Source organism: Mobula hypostoma, chromosome 14 (genome assembly GCF_963921235.1).
Source record: "Mobula hypostoma chromosome 14, sMobHyp1.1, whole genome shotgun sequence".
Lineage (NCBI taxonomy): Eukaryota > Metazoa > Chordata > Chondrichthyes > Myliobatiformes > Myliobatidae > Mobula > Mobula hypostoma.
This window is the reverse complement of record NC_086110.1, coordinates 34,980,379-34,999,559: the sequence shown is the minus strand read 5'-3', so window position 1 is coordinate 34,999,559 and position 19,181 is coordinate 34,980,379. Positions and strand designations below refer to the sequence as shown.

Below are 19,181 nucleotides of genomic sequence, written 5' to 3'. Positions count from 1 at the left end.
GAAAAAAGGGGGGAGGAGTACCAGAGGGAGGCAATGAGTGGGCAAGGAGATAAGGTGAGAGATGGAAAAGGGGATAGGGAATGGTGTAGGGGAGGGCATCAGGTTGGATGCTACCCAGACGGAATATAAGGTGTTGTTCCTTCCACTGAGTATGGCCTCACCACACATTTATATTCCACGCCCCCCCCACACACACACTTTTTGCTTTTAGCAGAGGTCACTCCCTATGCGACTCCCTTGTCCATTCGTCCCTCCCTGCTGTTGTCCTTCCTGGCAGTTGCCCTTGCAAGCAGAACAAGTGCTACACCTACCCCTACACCTCCTCCCTCACTACCATTCAGGGCCCTAAACAGTCCTTCCAGGTGAGGCAACACTTCACCTGTGGACTGCTAGGGTCATATACTGTGTCCAGTACTCCTAGTGTGGCCTCCTGTTTATCAGTGAGACCTGACGTCAGCCACTTCTACTTCTTGGACAGCAGCGCAGAGTTTGAACCATGGGACAGTAATTTCACGATGTTCCATGAGTATGCGTGTAAGTGAAGGAAAGAGGCTGCTTGCTTGCTCACGGATGTTTGGGAGGCCATGTCAGGGGCTACAGAAGGGTGTCAGTCCCACCTAGCTATTTGAGCTGTCTTTATGGAACCCATTATCCATCACCCTCAGGACGGAAGGGTGAAGGAGTTGGTTTGTTGTCATCCTTTGTATGGACAAAGACTGATTCACCCATACTTGCTATGTTGTTTGTCAAAGCTCTTTGTTGCAAGGTTAAGGAGAGAGAGACTGGAGGCTGGCAGGACAGGCCAATGCTGTCCGTGACGTGGATGTTGCTAAGGCAGGGAGTCATGAGACTTCGGGGACCCATTTTCAAGAATGCTAGTTCTGAAGATGTTTATAGGTGAGGGTTTGTATGCACTCCCTGGGCAAACGTCTCCTGCTATAACCCACCCCTGTGGTAACTTCGGTGCAATGGGAGCATCTGATAGCCCATTACCTTGCTCGAATATCTCTTTGCAGCAGGAGCAGGATCGCGGCCTTTGGGTCGAGTGACAGATCTTGCTGGCTAGAGACTTGGCGTGAGGGTGGTGAGTCGCTGCTTCTAGAGTGGGGATGTTGTCTGGAAGCTCGTTGCACTCAGTGAGTGTGAGGAGAGCTAAACACATCTTTTCATCAACAGATTCATGAATGAAGCCTCTTACTCTTTGCCCAACCATCCATGATACATCTGTACATATTTTAAGTATGTAAGGGTACGCACCATCGTTTATGTTAAGGACATTGAAAAAAGATGATCTGGCTAAAGACTTGTTGCTCTGATCATCCAAGACAATATAACCCTCATCCTCTCCTCACAGTGGCCTTCTAGGTAAACATTGATGAGACAGATCTTTGAACATGGCTTACTGGTGGAGTTTTCCCCACAGGCTTCAGTACAGGAAGAGCTAGCAACTAGAGAGAAAGTGAATTCGACTCCCTGCCCCACAATGCTGTAAGGAAGTACTTGTGTTCTTCACAGACCAGGGAGCTGGCCAACATGAAGAGCTGCCGTGTGTTTGTCGCTGTCACTTTCAGAGCACTGGCTGACAGCATTACAGTCCTGCACCCAGTGGTGGTTGAAGCTTGCTCTTTAAAGAAGGTCCTTCACTCCTCTAGATGTTTCTCCCTGAAGCTTCTATTCTTCCGCAGAAGGTGTGGTTTCCGATGTAGAGGGCACTGTTTGTTAGTATCTTCTGACATCTTAGAATCATCCTTTTGCCAGCATTGTCCACTTCAGTTATGTGCACCATGACAAGGCCTCTAACAGATTTCTCTGATTTAAGTGATGCTGAGCTAGAGGTGGTCACAGTATAGTTGATAAAGCACAATAAAGTTCCTCATTTTGGCTTCATCCTGGCTGAAACTAGAAAATAAAATAAGGGTGGGAAGCTGACTCAATTTTCCAGTTTGTTTCTGGTACCCTGTGACATCCATTTCTCCTGTAGACTAAAGAGGAGTTTCTGCAAGATAGGACTAATGACTCATGCAGTGTTGAGGTAAGACAAGCCAGGAAAATTGCCTTTGACTTTGGCTGCCTCCAACTCCAATAGCAGGTCTCCTAGCTCTTGCAGGAGACGTTGGGATTCCCTGCCAGAAATCTTGGGGAAGGACTCGAGTTTGTTGAAGAGTGTGGTCTCCATTGCCTCTGCAGATCCATTGCACTCTTCCAGTCTTTGCCAGACTAAACTGAGAGTGTCACTGGGGTGTTTGATGTGAACTGACCTTATTTTGCTTGTATATTTAGCAGATCTGGGTCCAGGCCACTTCCCTAGCGTGTCGAGTTCTTCACTAGACTTGAAGTTGAGGTCTTCAGTGCCATTGGAGAATGTGGTCTCCCAAGCTCAGTAATTTTCTGGCTTATCAAATTTGGTGAGTCTGCCTGTCAGCAGATCATGATAGGTCTATGAATATCGCAAGTTTCATAGGCGGTGTGTGCACCTTAACAGAACGCTGAGCAGCTGAGTTATGCATTGGTATATATGAGCTTTGGAGTCTACTGCTACATGGCTGTCCTTCTCTTTCATATCTATGGGCAAGTGAATGCTGTCATTGGACGTTTTAAGATATCTGCCAGTTCAGTGTGAGTACGAGGGTGTGAGAGATGCAGACTCTGTTCTGTCCCATTTGGGTAAAAGGTGTCGAGTTGTGGTGCGTTATCTTGGGGAAGACGAGGCCCCCCCCCCCATTCAGTCCTGATTGGTTGGCTTAAGTCTTCAGTGTCTGCTGTTGGGTGGGTATAAGCATAATAAGACTGGTGAGCCCTCTCAGCTGAATAACCTGGTGAGTTTGATCTATCATCATTGTCAGTTAGCTGTTCCATGCCCACCACGGACCGTAGAGGTTAGAGCCCTCCTTTGCAGGTTACAACAGTGAGATCTAGTAATTTAAAATAAAATAACAAACTAAATCAAGAAGGACATAACAGGCCTCCTTTCGTAAGCCATGATTATATTTGTTTTTATTGTGACGGAATGTGTATTTGTTGTGAATTATTTCAATGTTTATTGTTATTCCACTATTAAATCTTTGTATAATTTCCTAGCTTACCTTCATAGTAGCTGTTTGTCAATGACTCAAGACAGCCACATCATTTCAAGCTTGTGGGTCCAAATATCCCTGTTTTTTTCCTGTGTGTACAATTAATTCTTCTGATTAATATATTGTTACAAAAACATGGTGAATTCTGATGTTGAACCTTAATTTTTTATACAGTTTCCTCGATGTGGAACTTGGACGTTAAACTCTAATGCCATTGCTGATCTTTGTGATCGTTCCTTTCACAGTGTGCTTGATTTTACCCAATAATCTACATACTTCATGGAAACACAAAGTTATCATTCCCTGAACCTCGGGTCAAGAATGATGAGTTCGGAGAAGGACATAAAGATACGGAAAGCACTGGCGTGGAGGGCTATGAACGACATGAAGGAAATCTGGAAGTCGAACCTGACCCGAGGGCTTAAAAAGAGGATTTTCATAGCAGTCATAGAGTCCATTCTCACGTACGGATGCGAGACGTGGACACTCACCAAGACGATGCGGAAGTCTCTAGATGGTTGCTATACACGAATGCTCCGGATGGCTCTTGACGTGAGTTGACAACAGCACGACGAATGTTTGCTCTATAACAACCTACCGATGCTCTCCACTAAAATTGAGGTGAGAAGACTGCAACTAGTGGGACACTGTCTACGCCACCTCGAGCTACCTACTAGCCTAGTCATCATATGGGAGCCCAAGCATGGAAGGATGAACCCTGGGCGCCCTCCCAAGACTATGGTCAACAGGATCCTAGAAGACAGCGGCGCGGCTAATGTAGATGAACTGAACACACTGATGAGGGAGAAGTGGAGAGTCCATCATCGTGCTCGACGCCGGCCCCCTAGGCCTGAGTCAATGTAGTAGTAGTAGTGGTAACCTTCCTTCATTATCACTTTAAACCAGTGTCTACTGCTAGTTACCTAGGTAGGTCATTGGTCTGAAACAGTAGTAGTAACATCCATCAACACAGAACACCTCCTTTCCTCAGAACTGTTGCCCTTACCAGTTTATCTTGATTGATTTGATGTTGTTGCTTTTTATTGGGTCCTACACTTACCACTTTATCACAAATGAACACTGAAGGATTTTTGCTCTCAGTCATGTCATTTTTCCTTACATAAGAATTATACTATTTCACAATGCTAGGAGATGATAACCATCAACTGATCAGTTGCTGACTGTATCTTATTCAGTAGCTGTTTGGTTGGTTTACATTTCCTGGTTTTATATTGTTCAATCGCATGTTAAACACTAAGACGAATGTTTTGTTCTATTGATGCTTAATAGGATATTAACTCAGATGGAAATGTACAGGCTTTTGTCCATTTAGCAAAGTCACCTCATTAGCAATGCTGAAGACTCAATTTTGTTTGAGTGTTACATATAGAATAGGAAATTATGCATAGGAGAAATCTGAAGTGGCATAAGCTCTGGAGAATTACATAGAGGGAAAAAGATTTAAAGGCATCAGAAGGACTAATGAAGCATCTCAAATCAAAATCAGAATTGTCTGTAGCCAGAAATACAAGGCACTAAGATGAGGTGAAATGAATTTGAATGTACACCTTTGAACAGGCATTAGCCTTTTGGCATCTGATAACAGAGGTAGTTGATACAATTATGATGGACATGGTGAACTTGTCAATTCTTAATACAACCAATGTGCAGTATTAAACACAACTGCAAAAAATATGGCGCTTACTGAATCATATGTTTCAAAATTAACATCTGACTGAAAAGTAAGCTCGGTATTTGACTATTATAAGTGACATTTGAATTCAAAATTTTTTATTACTTTATGCAATATAGGCATCAGAGTGGAGCTAGCATTTACTGTTCATTTGTAAATTGCTTTTGGAAAGATAGTGATGAGATGTTGCCGAGAACCAGTAAAGTTTATAATACTGGGTTGGTCATTCTAGTACGTAAACTCACTACTGCTGAAGAAATGGTGATGTGGTTTGGGATCCTGGTGTTTTTATGAACTTGCTTCTCTTCTTCTGGGTGCTAGAAGTTACAGGTTTGGGAGATGTATTAATTGTCTGACAAAATAAGATGTTCTACACTGTTTGCAATTGAAGATTTTTTTGTTGTGATGTATATAGGCAAGTGCAGAATGATTTACCTCTTAAATTTCAATGGGTGTTTGAATGGAAACTAGAGACAAAATAAAAATGTCTGTAAACAATTTATGGAAAGACTTTGCATAAAAGTGCCAGTATCAAGCACAAAATGAAGGAAAAAATAATCCAAGTTATGGTATCATGATATTCAACTTTGTTTGCTTGATTAAGCAAAATAGGCAAGAGAGTTAGGGAAGATTTCTCTTAAATATTGGGGGGGGGGCAAGAAGCATTGTTGTTTAGTCAGATCTAAAATAATTATTGAATGTTGTCAGCCTCTGCTCAGTTGTTTTTTTTTTAATAGGTATCTTTCATTCAAAATCTTGTTTTCTGTGTGGAAAGAAGTTACCGTAGACCAGATTTTGGTATGTGGGAAAGAGGAAGCAAGTACAACAATGGGAGCACTGAACTACACTCAAGGTAGGGCTTTGCACATGATTGCTATTGCACAATAATTTTTAGTAACTCTAATATGTTGACCAAATGCAAAACTAAAATAGAAAATTACTCAGATTCTATTATAATGAACAATTACAACTTCTTGAAGCAGCATAAAATATGCAATTTTGTTTTCATTGGTAACTCCCGTTTTGTTTCTATTGTAAAAATCTTAATTTCATCCTGTGGTTTTAAGAATATTAGGGAGCCCTGGTGAAACCAAAGTCTGTAGGCATCGATGCAGATACCTGGAGATAGGTATGATTTCAGAAATCAGTCATTTCAGCTCCAGTATATTACTGTGGGGTTTCTTTAGGACAATGCCATTGACTAAATTGTCTTCAACTTCTTCATCAATGAGCTTCCCTCCATGAGGTCAGAAATGAGAATGCACAAAATGTTCACTTCCATTCATAACTTCTCAGAAAATGACACAGTCCGTGCAATGGAGGTGCTGGCCAAAAGCCATGTCTGTGAAAATAGATTCTGATTACCTGCCCTTAGTAATGGTGACACTACTAAATTTTAAAACAAACACATCCTGGATAATTACTCTTAACTGGAGTCTCAACTGTACCTGACATACAAATTCTGTTCATAAGATGGACTTCCCAAATCATTTTCACTTTCTAAAGGGTACAAATTAGGGAGATGAAATATTGTCCATATGTGTTTGTGAGGACAGCTATAACAATATTCAAGAAGCTCAACATCATGCAGAAACCCCATGAAAGGTGTTAATTTCTTCCATCACCTGCGCACTGAAGCTCAACATGTATCAGCTACACAGTACATTGTTGGTAACTGGAACTACTCTGTCAGCACCTTTTAAACCTATCCAGAAGGATAGAGACAGCAGGTACATGAGAAAACCTCCATCATTTTCCCCTCCAATTTGCCTCCCATCTGACTTCAAAGTGTGTTGCCATTTCTTCTTTACTACTAGCTCCGAATACTGAAACTCCTCACCCAAGAACACAATTGGAGTTCTTTTATTACCCACATCCTAATACAATGAATTTTAAGGTAGCATTACTAACAAGTTCTGCTGAGAAAACAACATTCAATGCAAATTAAGGTGAAAACGTAATTACTTATTGCACATGCGTGTGCTACACAACCACTTGGACAACAATGTTCAGGAGCTGCAATGTGTTGATCTTGACTTTCAAAGTAAATTGGACAGGCAAACAAGGTTAAAAGAAAAAATGCAGGATGTGGGGTGAAAAAGTGAGGCAATTTAGTCAACTGCATTAATGCTGCAAAGACATGACTCAATGAGCCAAATGTCTTCTCGTTTGTAACAATACTATACTCCATACAATAGAGCATAAGACCACAGGACATAGAAGCAGAAGTTGGTCAGTTGGCACATTGAGTCTGTTCCACCATTCCATTATGGCTGATTTATTATCCCTTTCAACCCCATTCTCCCCATAACCTTTGATACTCTGACTAATTCAGAAACTTATCAACTTCCTCTTAAAAGATCCCTAATGACTTCTATTGAATTCCAAAGGTTTACTACCCTCTGGCTAGAGAAATGCCTCCATATCTCTGTTCTAAATGGACATCCCTTTATTCTGATGCTGTACCCTCAGGTCCTAGACTCCCCTACTATAGCAAACATCCTCCCCACATCCACTCTATCTGGACAGTTCAATATTTGATATTCAATAGGTTTCAATGAGACCCCCCCCCCCGCCCCATTCTTCTAAACTCCAGTGAATGCAGGCCCAGAACCATCAAACATTCCTCATACTTTAATCTTCTAATTTCCAGAATCATTCTCGTGAACCTTCTCTGGACCCTCTCCAATGCCAGCACTTTTTTTCTTGGATAAGGTGCCCAAAACTCTCACAGTACTCCAAATGCAGTCAGACTATTGTCTTATATAGCCTTGCTTTTATATTTATTCATTTATCTTTATTTAAAGATACAGGTCTTGTGTAGTCAGTCCCTAATGGCCCCTTGAGCCACAGCACCCCAGTAACCCCACAACCCTGATTAACACTAACCTAATCATGGGAGAGTTTACAATGACCAATTAACTATTTCCCTCTCACTCCCTCCTTTCTTCCCTTCCTGACTCATCGGGTCCTTCAGGCCTTTCGAACCGCATTGCCCAGCAAACCCCAATTTAACTCTCGCCTAATCGTGGGACAATTTAGAATGACCAATTAACCTACTAACTGGTACGTCTTTGGTCTGTGGGAGGAAGCCAAAACATCCGGAGAAAATCCACGCATTCCTGCAGAGGACGTACAAACTCCTTACAGAGGATGCTGAAATTGAACTCCTGACTCCGACACCCCTAGCTGAAATATCGAAAACGTGAGATGTAGAGTCCTTGAAAGTGAGTCCATAGGATGTGGGAACTGTTCAGTGATGGGATGAGTGAAGATAAGTAATGTTATCCACTCTGGGTCAAGACCCTGTTGATTGAGGGGTAATAACTGTTCCTGAACCTGGTGGCATGAGTCCAGAGGCTCCTGTTACTTCCTCCTTGATGACAGCAGCGAGAAGGGCACATGACCCGAATGGTGGAGTCCTTGATGATGGATGCTGCTTTCCTGCATCAGCACTCCATGTAGGTGTCCTTATTGGTGGGGATGGCTTTACTTGTGATGAACTGAGCTGAATCCACAACTTTTTTTGTAGACTTTTCCCTTCACGAGCATTGGTGTTTCTGTACCAGGCCATGATGCAACCAGTCAATATACCCTCCACTACGTATCTATAGAAGTGTCAAAGTTTTAGAAAACATGCCAAATCTTCACAAACTTATAAGAAAGTAGAGGTGCTGTTGTGCTTTCTGTGTAATGGCACTCACCACCTTTGATTTGGCCTACATTGGTGTCATTAGCAAACTTAAATATGGCATTGGAACTGTGCTTAGCCTCATAGTCATAAGTATAAAGCGTACAGGGCAGGAGGCTAAGCACACAGCCTTGTGGTGCACCTGTGATGATGGTGATTGTGGAGGAGATGATGTTGCCAATCTGAACTAACTGGAATTTGCAAGTGAGGAAATCGAGGATCCAGTTGCATAAGGAGATATTGAGGTCTTGGAGCTTATTGTTTAGTTTTGAGGGGATGATAGCATTGAATGTTGAGCTGTAATCAATGAAGAGCATCCTGATATATGCATCTTCACTGTCCAGATGTTCTAATGTGAAGAGCCAATGAGATAACATCTGCTGTCAACCTGTTGTAATGGTAGGCAAACTGTAATGGATCCAAGTTGCTTCTCAGGCAGGAGTTGATGTGCTTCATCACCAGCCTCTCACAGCCCTTCATCACAGTGGATCTAAGTGCTACTGGATGATGGTCACTGAGGCAGGTTACCACACTGTTCTTAGGCACTGGGATAATTGAACCCTGCTTGCTTCAGACTGCCGAAACGAGAGGTTAAAGCTATCAGTGAGAGCTCCAGCCAGTTAATCAGCACAGAGCTTTAGTACACATCCTGTTAGCCCATCTGGGCTGGATGCTTTCGATTTCACCCTCCTGAAGGATGCTATCACATTGGCCTCAGAGACGGAAATCACTGGGTCATTAAGGGCTGTGGGAGTTCGTGAAAGTGCTTCCAGGTTTTGACAGTCAAAGTGAGCATAAAAGGCTTTGAGTTCATCTGGGAGTGAAACCTTGTTGTGACTTATGTCACTTAGTTTCACTTTGTAGGAGGAGATAGCATTCAAGCCCTGCCACAGCTGCTGAGCAGATTTCAGCGATGCGTTTGGTCCGGAATTACCACGTCATTTATGAGATGGCTTTCCAGATTTCGTACCTGGACCTCTTGTATTTTCCTTGGTCACAAACACCTGAACGCCACCAATTTGGCCCTCAACAGATTGCGGATCTAATGATTCGTCCAGTGCTTTTGGTCGGTGAAGACTGAATGATTTTGTGGGGGGACACTCGCCTACAACTGCTTTTATGAAAATCCCCGACAACCGAGGTGTCTTTGTTCAAATCATCTGATGATTTCTTGAACCTGGCCCAGTCCAGCAACTTGAAGTAGTCCTGTAAGTCACTCACATAAAGTAAGCAATAATAGCAGATATGTAATGTAGGGAATCAATATCTCCGCTGGGCACAGGGCTAGAGAAATATGGTCAAGACCATTTGAAACAGCAGATCTAACCTTTACCCCATTGAATGCGCTGCTGTAATTTACAAGAATTGTGTCACTGCATGATTAGAGTATTGGGTAACCCTGTACTACAGTAGTGAATGGCCATAATGCACGGGCTAGGCCTGGATGGTTTCTGCAGTTCAGATTTCCTATGGTATGGCAAGTACAGAAACCGTACATTGCTTTTCAACAACTATAATGAGTTTCAAGCGAAGTTTAAGAGAACAGTGGGCTAGCAAGAAATGAGGTGATTACTTGATCATTATAATCAGTTATGAGGATCAAATGCTTATAATATGTAAATTCGTTTCTTACATTAAGCCTGTAATCTCTCAGCTTGCTACCAAGCACACACACTCCCCCTCCCCTCAACAGCCACTTTTATCTTTATTGGCCTCTGGGAACCACTGCTTAACATGCATTAATTTATAACGCTGGGATTTGTTAGCATTTCTCTGAATTTTTCTGCACTCTTCCCCCTTGCCACAACCATTCTGCACTGTGTAATGCCTCTGTATTTGCCATGTCAGCAGAAAAACCTACCTAGTGTCATTCATTTCTAAAATGTTTGTATTATATTGATCTTGTGCTTGTATTGATTTTGAAATTTCAATCATGTTTTTTATTTCAATAGTTCAGTTGGTATGGCCAAAGCTGCTTTGGAAGCAATCAATGGATTTAATCTCTTTGGAAATCAGGTATTCTTAATTAGATCTGTCAGTTTTCAATTTTAATATCTTAATTAGTAACGGTTAGTTATCCATTTACAAATGCAAAATAAGAAATCATGCAAGGTCATAATAGTATATTATTTTCTACAGTCTAATGTTTATGTAGGATGCTATTTATAATTTAAGTGAAGAGCTAATTAGTAAACATCACCCAGCAATGGAAACTTAATTTACTGAAGTTAGCAATTGCATTTTCATGGTTTTGCGTGATCTTTGGTGAAGAAATCTAATTTACAAATGATTTGCAGGAAGGTACAAAATATAAATTAGATCTTTGTTCCAACACATAAGAGAAATGTATTCATCCTTTAATGGTTAAATAATTATCTGAGTATGTTTGTAAATCTAATTAAATTTGCTAGTTGCAAAGGCAATTTAACTTGTGTATAAAATATTTTTGAATGATATGTAATAAACTTTTAATAAAATAATAGACATATTTATGGTGAAATAATTGTGTTAAATGTTATATTTGTTTAACCTGATTCTAATGAAATTTAGAAGGATGCTGTAAATTTACATTACTTTTGTAAAGTGAGCAAGGATGACAATTTCTACTTGAAACCTCAAACCAGAACTGAGGGTAGAATTTGTGGACAGTTGCACAGTTGTTGAAAACGTGAATAATAGACACCCTCATGCATATATTTTTAGAGAATGCAGAACCACTGAGATGAAATATAACAGGAGTTATAATCTTTGGTTGACTTAAGTGGTGTGAAAACATGGGACCATTATCAATGTCACCAAAATTTCACTTAATACACGAAACAACAGAAGCTTCTTTTAACAGTTTATTGTTATTAAAGAGACTTATTATTGTATTAACATAAATCCAATGCAAATACCAATAAGTGTATGCATAAACTATCAAGAGACACTTTATTAAAATCATATTTATTATTTAACAGCAAATCTATTTCTAAATTAAACTCTACATAATATTTAATAGGTGCTCATTTTGTTGAGTTGCTAACTATGGACCCTCAAGGTTGATTTTGCATAAACATTTTGCTGTAAATGGATTTGAAATTGTACTTTGATTATCTCAATAGAGATTTGCATAAATACAGAATTTTTCAGCTTATGAAGGGGAAAATATATCAGAAAGCTGACTTCCGAAATTTGTTTCATATCTAGTTCAGGGCAGCATCAGAAGATTCCAAAGGGCACTGTATCCCTCATTTTGTACCATTTTTTTCAGTATTTCAGGAAGTTACTTCAGGTGTGCATCACAATTACTGAATTAATTTTGGAGGACTGTTGTATTCAATCTCCTATATTGACTTTACCTAAGCAACACACATCAAAGTTGCTGGTGAACGCAGCAGGCCAAGCAGCATCTATAGGAAGAGGCGCAGTCGACGTTTCAGGCCGAGACCCTTTGTCAGGAGTCCTGACGAAGGGTCTTGGCCTGAAACGTCGACTGCGCCTCTTCCTATAGATGCTGCTTGGCCTGCTGCGTTCACCAGCAACTTTGATGTGTGTTGCTTGAATTTCCAGCATCTGCAGAATTCCTGTTGTTTGACTTTACCTAAATACATTTTGATCGATAAAGAAGAGAAAGTCTGCCAATGCTGAAAGTCTAAGCAACACACACAAAATGCTGGAGGAGCAAGTTGCTGTCCTGCTGAGTTCCTCCAGCATTTTGTGTTGCTTGAGCAATAAAGAGACCTTTTAAATCAGTGTCGGATTGAATGCCTGTGGATCAATCTAACTTAACAGAAAGCAGAGGTAAAACTTGAAATGTTTGGCCTGAGTGTGGTTGAAATGAACCAACAAAGAAGGAACACTAATTCAGATAAAAGTCAATTTTTATAATTTAAAAAAAATGTTCAAATAGAAGAGACCTCTTTCTGAGCATTTTAACTAAAAAAGTATGAAATAATAGTGAACCAGTCAATGGAATTTTGTATTTATTTGGGACCTATTAAGTAGATTTTACATGGATCAGATGCCAAAATGCTTGTAGTGGGTAGAAAGGGAAAATAAAAAGTTAATACTATCCAAAGAAGGAGCGAGCAGTCTGGAATCCTGTCAAAACGTGATGTTTTAAACAAATACCTAAAGAAGGGGTGGGAGGAGTACTGGCTGAAGAAGGCTGTAAAAGGTCTAGAGACATAAATACCTTCCATGGGGTGAAGGGAAGGGGCACATTGAAATAAACATTCAGGAGTACAAAGAAATTTCAAGCTATTTGCAGCACTGTAGAATCACTTGCATTTCTTTAATTCACGATGAGTGGAAAATAATAAATATATCTTGATTTACAAAATTATTCTTTGAGTTTCATAGGTTAAGAATGTAATTCTGGTATACAGCTTTTTAATACTCAGTTCTGGCCATTAGTGTTGGCTGTATAGTACTGAAAGCATTGGACCCACAAGTTCCATCAAATACTAAATTCTTCAGTTTAAGGTTATCTTTGTCATATTTGTAACTGGTATATTTTCCTATTTCAACTTTCATTTCTTAAATATCTACAGTCCAGATCTCAAATATGCTGCTTTGCAGCATAAATCAATTTTAACCTTTTCTCTGTGATATATCAATCCTAATTTGAAATTTATAACGTCAAACTTGTGTAATGTCATTCTGTTACTTTGATAAACCAGTACATTTTGAGTTTATTTCATCTAGCAGCCAAATAAAATTTAGTTCTGAGAGATACCTATTAAGTCATGCCTTCAATGCTGAAGAGGATAGGATTACGAATCGTTCCTCAGAATTATTGTGGTTAATACCAGAGATCAGCTATGCTCTTTTAAATGTGCTAGAAATTTTTTTCCAATTATTTAAAGACTGTTCTTGCTCCTGCATCATTATCTTAAAAAGTTTTGGTTTAAGAAACACCTAAGCAATTATTTGATGTAAAATTCTCAATTTTGATCTCGAGTGTTAATGTTTTGATTGTAAATCAGTGTTGTGAAATCAGTAGAAATGCTTTATTATGTTTAATATAACATATAATTGCAAGTTATTGCAATCATCATTATTTCCAAAATAAAAGTGAGAAAGAGATAATTACTGGTTTGTATATATTGTGTATGTACAGTCTATGCATGTGTTTAATCATAAAATTTATATCCTTTTGACCTTATTTAGGGTTGCTCTTGGTCTGTCATTTTTGTTGATTTTGATGCGCACAATCGAAACAGACAAACGTTTTGTTCACTCCTTCCACGGGAATCTAGATCCCATGTAAGTATTTCTGAAGGTGATAAGCATTTCATGAAAAGAATTAACTGTTTTACACTTTTCTGCAGAACTCACCTCATTGTTTCAAATCATGCATTGGTTTAGAGGGCTAGAAAGTGTATTTTTACAAAATTACCTTCTAATTTTCATATTTAAACATATATTGGCTGCTGCTAGTACCTGTGGATCAACAGTTTTCAACTGGAGTTAGTATTTTGGCATAATAATAGATCCTTTGAAGAGTTTACTTAGTCTTATGCTGTGTGAACAAAGCCATGATAATCTCAACACCAAACTTTTTTGTGCTTTTTGTGTAAAGTTTGCAAACATTTGCTAATCCTTATTTGAAAGTTCAACAGTGTCTTTTATTTATATAGAGCTTGTCAACAGCAATATTAAGTATATGTAGCTTTCCCTAAATTCTCTGGGAATATTCAAATGAGTGCTTCAATGTGAATAAAATATGAGTACCTTGAAATGCCATCTTGCAGTGAAGACTTGAATTAGACCAATTCAAAGACCTAAAATGCTTGAGTTATATTATTTTGAGACTGATGAGAATGATCAAAAATATTAGTTATTGGGGTTATAAATGTGAATGTTTAAATATAATTATTTTCATTCACATATATGTTCTACTATTTGTAAATTGCATTTATTGTTTGTACAGGCTAGACCCACAGAAACATGGTTCAAAAACTATAGTTTTATTCATTTTATAAAGCAACAAGTCTGTGGCGAAAATAAGACAGCTTCAGTTCCTTGTCATTTGGCTCTTTTTAATGTGACCTGCCGACCATCTCTGTTTCTTAATAGAGGAACATTAAATAAAAGCAACAGACTTTATTCATACAGAATCTTTCCTTGTTCCTTTGTGACCCTTCAAACACATTACTGTGATTGAAGTCACGGTGGTATTGTGGGAAATGTACTGCTGCCACAAAACAACACATTTCACAATATCTACTGGTGACGTTAAACCTGATTCTGATTCATAGCAAGCTGCCATAAGCAGGAAAGTATAGTGTCCTGATTTTCTGATTTAATGTTGATCTAGATATAAATCTCACCCAGATCTGAGAGATACTGTATTGGTGAGAGGCTGGTGGATTTATCAACTGATTTATCCTTGGTTTATCATCTCATCCAAAAGACAGAACTTCTGACAGTGTAGTATTTTTTCAATACTGCTCTGAAACGTTGGATTTTTAACCATAAGGAGTGCAACTTAAACTAGCTGATATTGTGACTTGGTGCTAGTGGTAGAGCATAGGGTCTTCTGCTGAGCTTAATCCACAAATATCCCCCCAAGGCAAAATGCAGTTTAAGGACTAATATACAGTAGTACAAGTACACACTTTTCCTATTATACAATCATTTTTCTGTGAATATATATTGAACAAAATATTAAATATCATTTCATAAATTATGAGAAAGTTAAAGCAATGAAAACATTTTGTTGTTAATCGCAGTAAGAAGATTAACTGCATTCTCTAATATTGATTCAGAATACTGATGCTGCCCTGCTGCCATGTATAAGTTACCCTGCATTTGCAGTGGACGACGATGCCTTGTTTGATCAAACTCTTGACAAAGTTGTTCGCAAACTGAAAGGGAAATATGGATTGAAACGCTTCTCAAGAGATGGATACAGAACTGGATTGGAGGACCATTCGCGACGTTATTACAAACCAGCTGAAATCAAGGTAGTTTGGGCAGATTTAAATTTTCATAAATCCACGCTCGCGTCTCTTTATGTATCTGAAAAAAGTTTTTGTATCCCCTTTGATATTATTGGATAGCTTACCTTTATGTTACAATTTTTTTCTCTGTATGGCTTTTTTTTGTAGCCTTCTATTGGTTTTTAAAAGCTTCCCAATCCTCTAACTTTCCACTGATTTTTGCTACATTATATGCTCTCTCTTTTCTATTTATGCTGTCTTTGACTTCCCATGTCAGCCATGGTTGTGTCATCCTCCGTTTAGAATACTTCTTCAATTTTGCGATGTATCTATCCTGTGACTTCTGAACTGCCCCCAGAAACTCCAGCCATTTCTGTTCTGCTGTCATCCCTGGTATTGTTCCCTTCCAATCATCTTTGTCCAGTTGCTCTCTCATGCCCCTGTAAATTCCTTTACTCTATTGTAATACTGATACATCTGACTTCAGCTTCTCCCTCAAACTACAGGGAGAGTTCCTTTACCTTAAGCTCCCTAATCAAATCTGGTTCATTACACAACACACAGTCTAGAATTGCCTTTCCCTAGTCTGTTCAATCAGATGTTATAAAAAGCCAACTCTTAGGCATCGTACAAATTCCTTCTCTTGGGATCCAGCACCAACCTGATTTTCCCAGTCTACTAGCAGATTGAAATCCCCCATGATTATCATAACACTGCCCCTTTTACTTGCCTTTTCTGTCTCCCACTTAATTGGTATCCCACATCCTGGCTACTGTTCAGAGGCCTGTCTATAGCTCAGGGTCTTTTTACCTTTGCAGTTTCTAAACTCAGCTTGCAAGGATTCTATATCTTCTGATCCTATTTCACCTCTTTCTAAGGATTTAGTTTCATTTCCTGCAACAAAGTCCCCTTGACACCTGCCTACCTGCCCGTCCTTTCAATGCAATATTGAATGTTAAGCTCCCAACTGTGATCTACTTTCAGCTACAACTCAGTCATGCCCACAATACCTGCCAATCTCTAGCTGCATACAAGATCATCTACCTTACTCCATAAACTGTGTGCATTCAAATATAACACCTCTAGTCCTATTTGCTTCTTCATTTTTGGTTTTGCCCCCATATTACACTTGAACTCATCCCACTGACTGCAATTTTGCCTTGTCATCTGCCTGTCTTTACAGTCTCCTCACAGTCTCATTACACGTATCCTGACAGTTACACTTATTACACATATTACACTTGAACTCATCCTACTGACTGCAATTTTGCCCTGTCAGCTGCCTGTCCCTCCTCACAGTCTCATTACACGTTGCATTGACTTGTATACCAACTGCCCAACCTTCAGCTCTGTCACTCCGATTCCCAACCCTTTGAATATTACCTTTAATCCCTACCCAACAACTCTAGCAAACTTGCCTGCAAGGATATTAAGAAGATCTGTTTCAGAAAATTACACTATAAAATACTGTGTAGAGGTGACTTGAGATATGCCACTGGGTAAGTATAGTATAATCGAGGAACAAGTGATTATATTTGCAACCCTGGATTTTTTTTTTCACTGCAACAATTTTTCTTTTTGATGAATTGGTTATAATTGATTGCAACAATTAATTAGCCACTGCATTATCAATATTATAAAACCAGCAGAATGAAAAGACAGACCAATTATTCTTATGTTCCTGGGGGTGATTTATTTATATTTTAACAATATTATGCCACAGCATAAATTAGACTAGAAGGTCTCTTCTGGGACAATTTAATTCAAGCTAAAATTTGGCTAAATCAGAGAAAAGAAAGGATACCTTTAAATGTATTGACCTGGCATACATTCATTGCTGGTGCCATTAATTCTATATAAACAATGCAAGTTGAGAACAGAAACAAAGTTGATTAACTTCACATTTATTAGATAATTGGGATGAGAGAGGCTACTGGAATACATTGGGAAGGTAGACTGATCAGTATTTCTAGTTCACTTTTTGCCAGTCTGCAGCTTCAATTGTCACGTCTGAAGTGACCTATCCTTATGCCTCTAAGTAACTTCAGCTATGTTGTACCAGAAATAAATCTATTTGGTATGTCAGTGTGGATAGTGATCCATTAGTGATGGCTTACATAGTATTATCATTACACATTAAGAGTAATCGCTGTGTACGTTTCATTCCAGTGTTAAGGTAGACCCACCAAAATTGGTGGTACAAAAATGCACAGGTGGATAAATGTGACCAGAATGTTTTCAGCATCAGTTGAAGACCCCATGACATCTCCTAGCTTCAAGCCAAATGTAAATAAGGAAGCTGCCTCCTAAATTTAAATGCTAATTGGCAAAGTAATGATATGGATCTAGATGAGTTTAAACAATAAATACAAGCAATTGGAAGTGTCGAGTGATCACACAATCGATCAGATCTAAGATCTGCACATCTGCTGCATCTATTTATAAGTGGACAATTGCATGTGCACGGGAGGAGGACTTCCAGAATATCCTGTCATCAATGATGTCAAGGCCTTCCACATTATTACTAAAGAGAAGGCTAAAGTGTTTGTAACCCCGTTTATCCAAAAGTGCTGAGTTCATGATCCATCTTGCCTACCTTCCGAAATCCTCACTGTTGCAGAAGTCAGTCTTCAACCAATTCAATTCACTCCATGTGATATCAAGAAATACCTGAGAGGACTGGATAGAGTATGGCCTTGTGCCTAAATCATTTCCCAGTTACACTGCTGAACTCTTATAGTCCAGAACTAACTACTCCTCTAGCCAACTTACTGCAATGCAATTACAACAATTCACTCAAATATTTGGAAAGTTGCCTTGGTATGTCCAATACATAAAAGAGCATTATCCTATCCAGCTAACTACCACCCAGTCAATCTAATGGGAGATCTCATCACAGTCATAATAAAATCCTTAATCATCTCTCTAACAACCTAATAGCTGAATTCTAGAGGTGAAGTGAAAGTGATTGTTCTTGACATCAGAGTAGCATTTGACCAAGTCAAGTTTATTGTCATTTAACCAGATACATGTATATAACTTGCATAACCATATAGTGTGTATAGAAACAAGACAACGTTTCTCCAAACCAGGTTGTAAAACACAGTAGTACACATAACACACGATAACTTATGAAGGTAAGGATAAAGTCAAGTCAATTCAAGTCAAGTCAAGTCACTTTTTATTGTCATTTCGACCATAGCTGCTGGTACAGTACACAGTAAAAATGAGACAATGTTTTTCAGGACCATGGTGCTACATTAAACAATACAAAATCTACACTGAACTGCGTAAAACAACACAAAAACTACACTAGACTACAGACCTACCCAGGACTGCGTAAAGTGCACAAAACAGTACAGGCATTACAATAAATAATAAACAAGACAGTAGGCACAGTAGAGGGCAGTAGGTTGGTGTCATTCCAGGCTCTGGTTATTGAGGAGTCTGATGGCTTGGGGGAAGAAACTGTTACATAGTCTGGTCGTGAGAGCCCGAATGCTTTGGTGCCTTTTGCCAGATGGCAGGAGGGAGAAGAGTTTGTATGAGGGGTGTGTGGGGTCCTTCATAATGCTGTTTGCTTTGCGGATGCAGTGTATGGTGTAAATGTCTGTAATGACGGGAAGAGAGACCCCGATGATCTTCTCAGCTGACCTCACTATCCGCTGCAGGGTCTTGCGATCCGAGATGGTGCAATTTCCGAACCAGACAGTGATGCAGCTGCTCAGGATGTACTCAATACAACTTCTGTAGAATGTGGTGAGGATGGGGGGTGGGAGATGGACTTTTCTCAG

General features: G+C 39.4%; 1 protein-coding gene across 4 annotated transcripts in view; it reads left to right on the top strand.

Moving 5' to 3' along the window:
- phkb (phosphorylase kinase, beta) overlaps positions 1-19,181 on the top strand; it is a 281,176-nt gene that overhangs the window by 82,638 nt on the left and 179,357 nt on the right. For all 4 annotated transcript variants that reach the window (XM_063066930.1, XM_063066928.1, XM_063066929.1 and 1 more), the window contains 4 exons: positions 5,505-5,620; positions 10,411-10,474; positions 13,613-13,708; positions 15,214-15,411. In XM_063066930.1, coding sequence (XP_062923000.1) covers positions 5,505-5,620; positions 10,411-10,474; positions 13,613-13,708; positions 15,214-15,411 — 474 coding nt within the window. The remainder of the gene's footprint in view (positions 1-5,504; positions 5,621-10,410; positions 10,475-13,612; positions 13,709-15,213; positions 15,412-19,181) is intronic.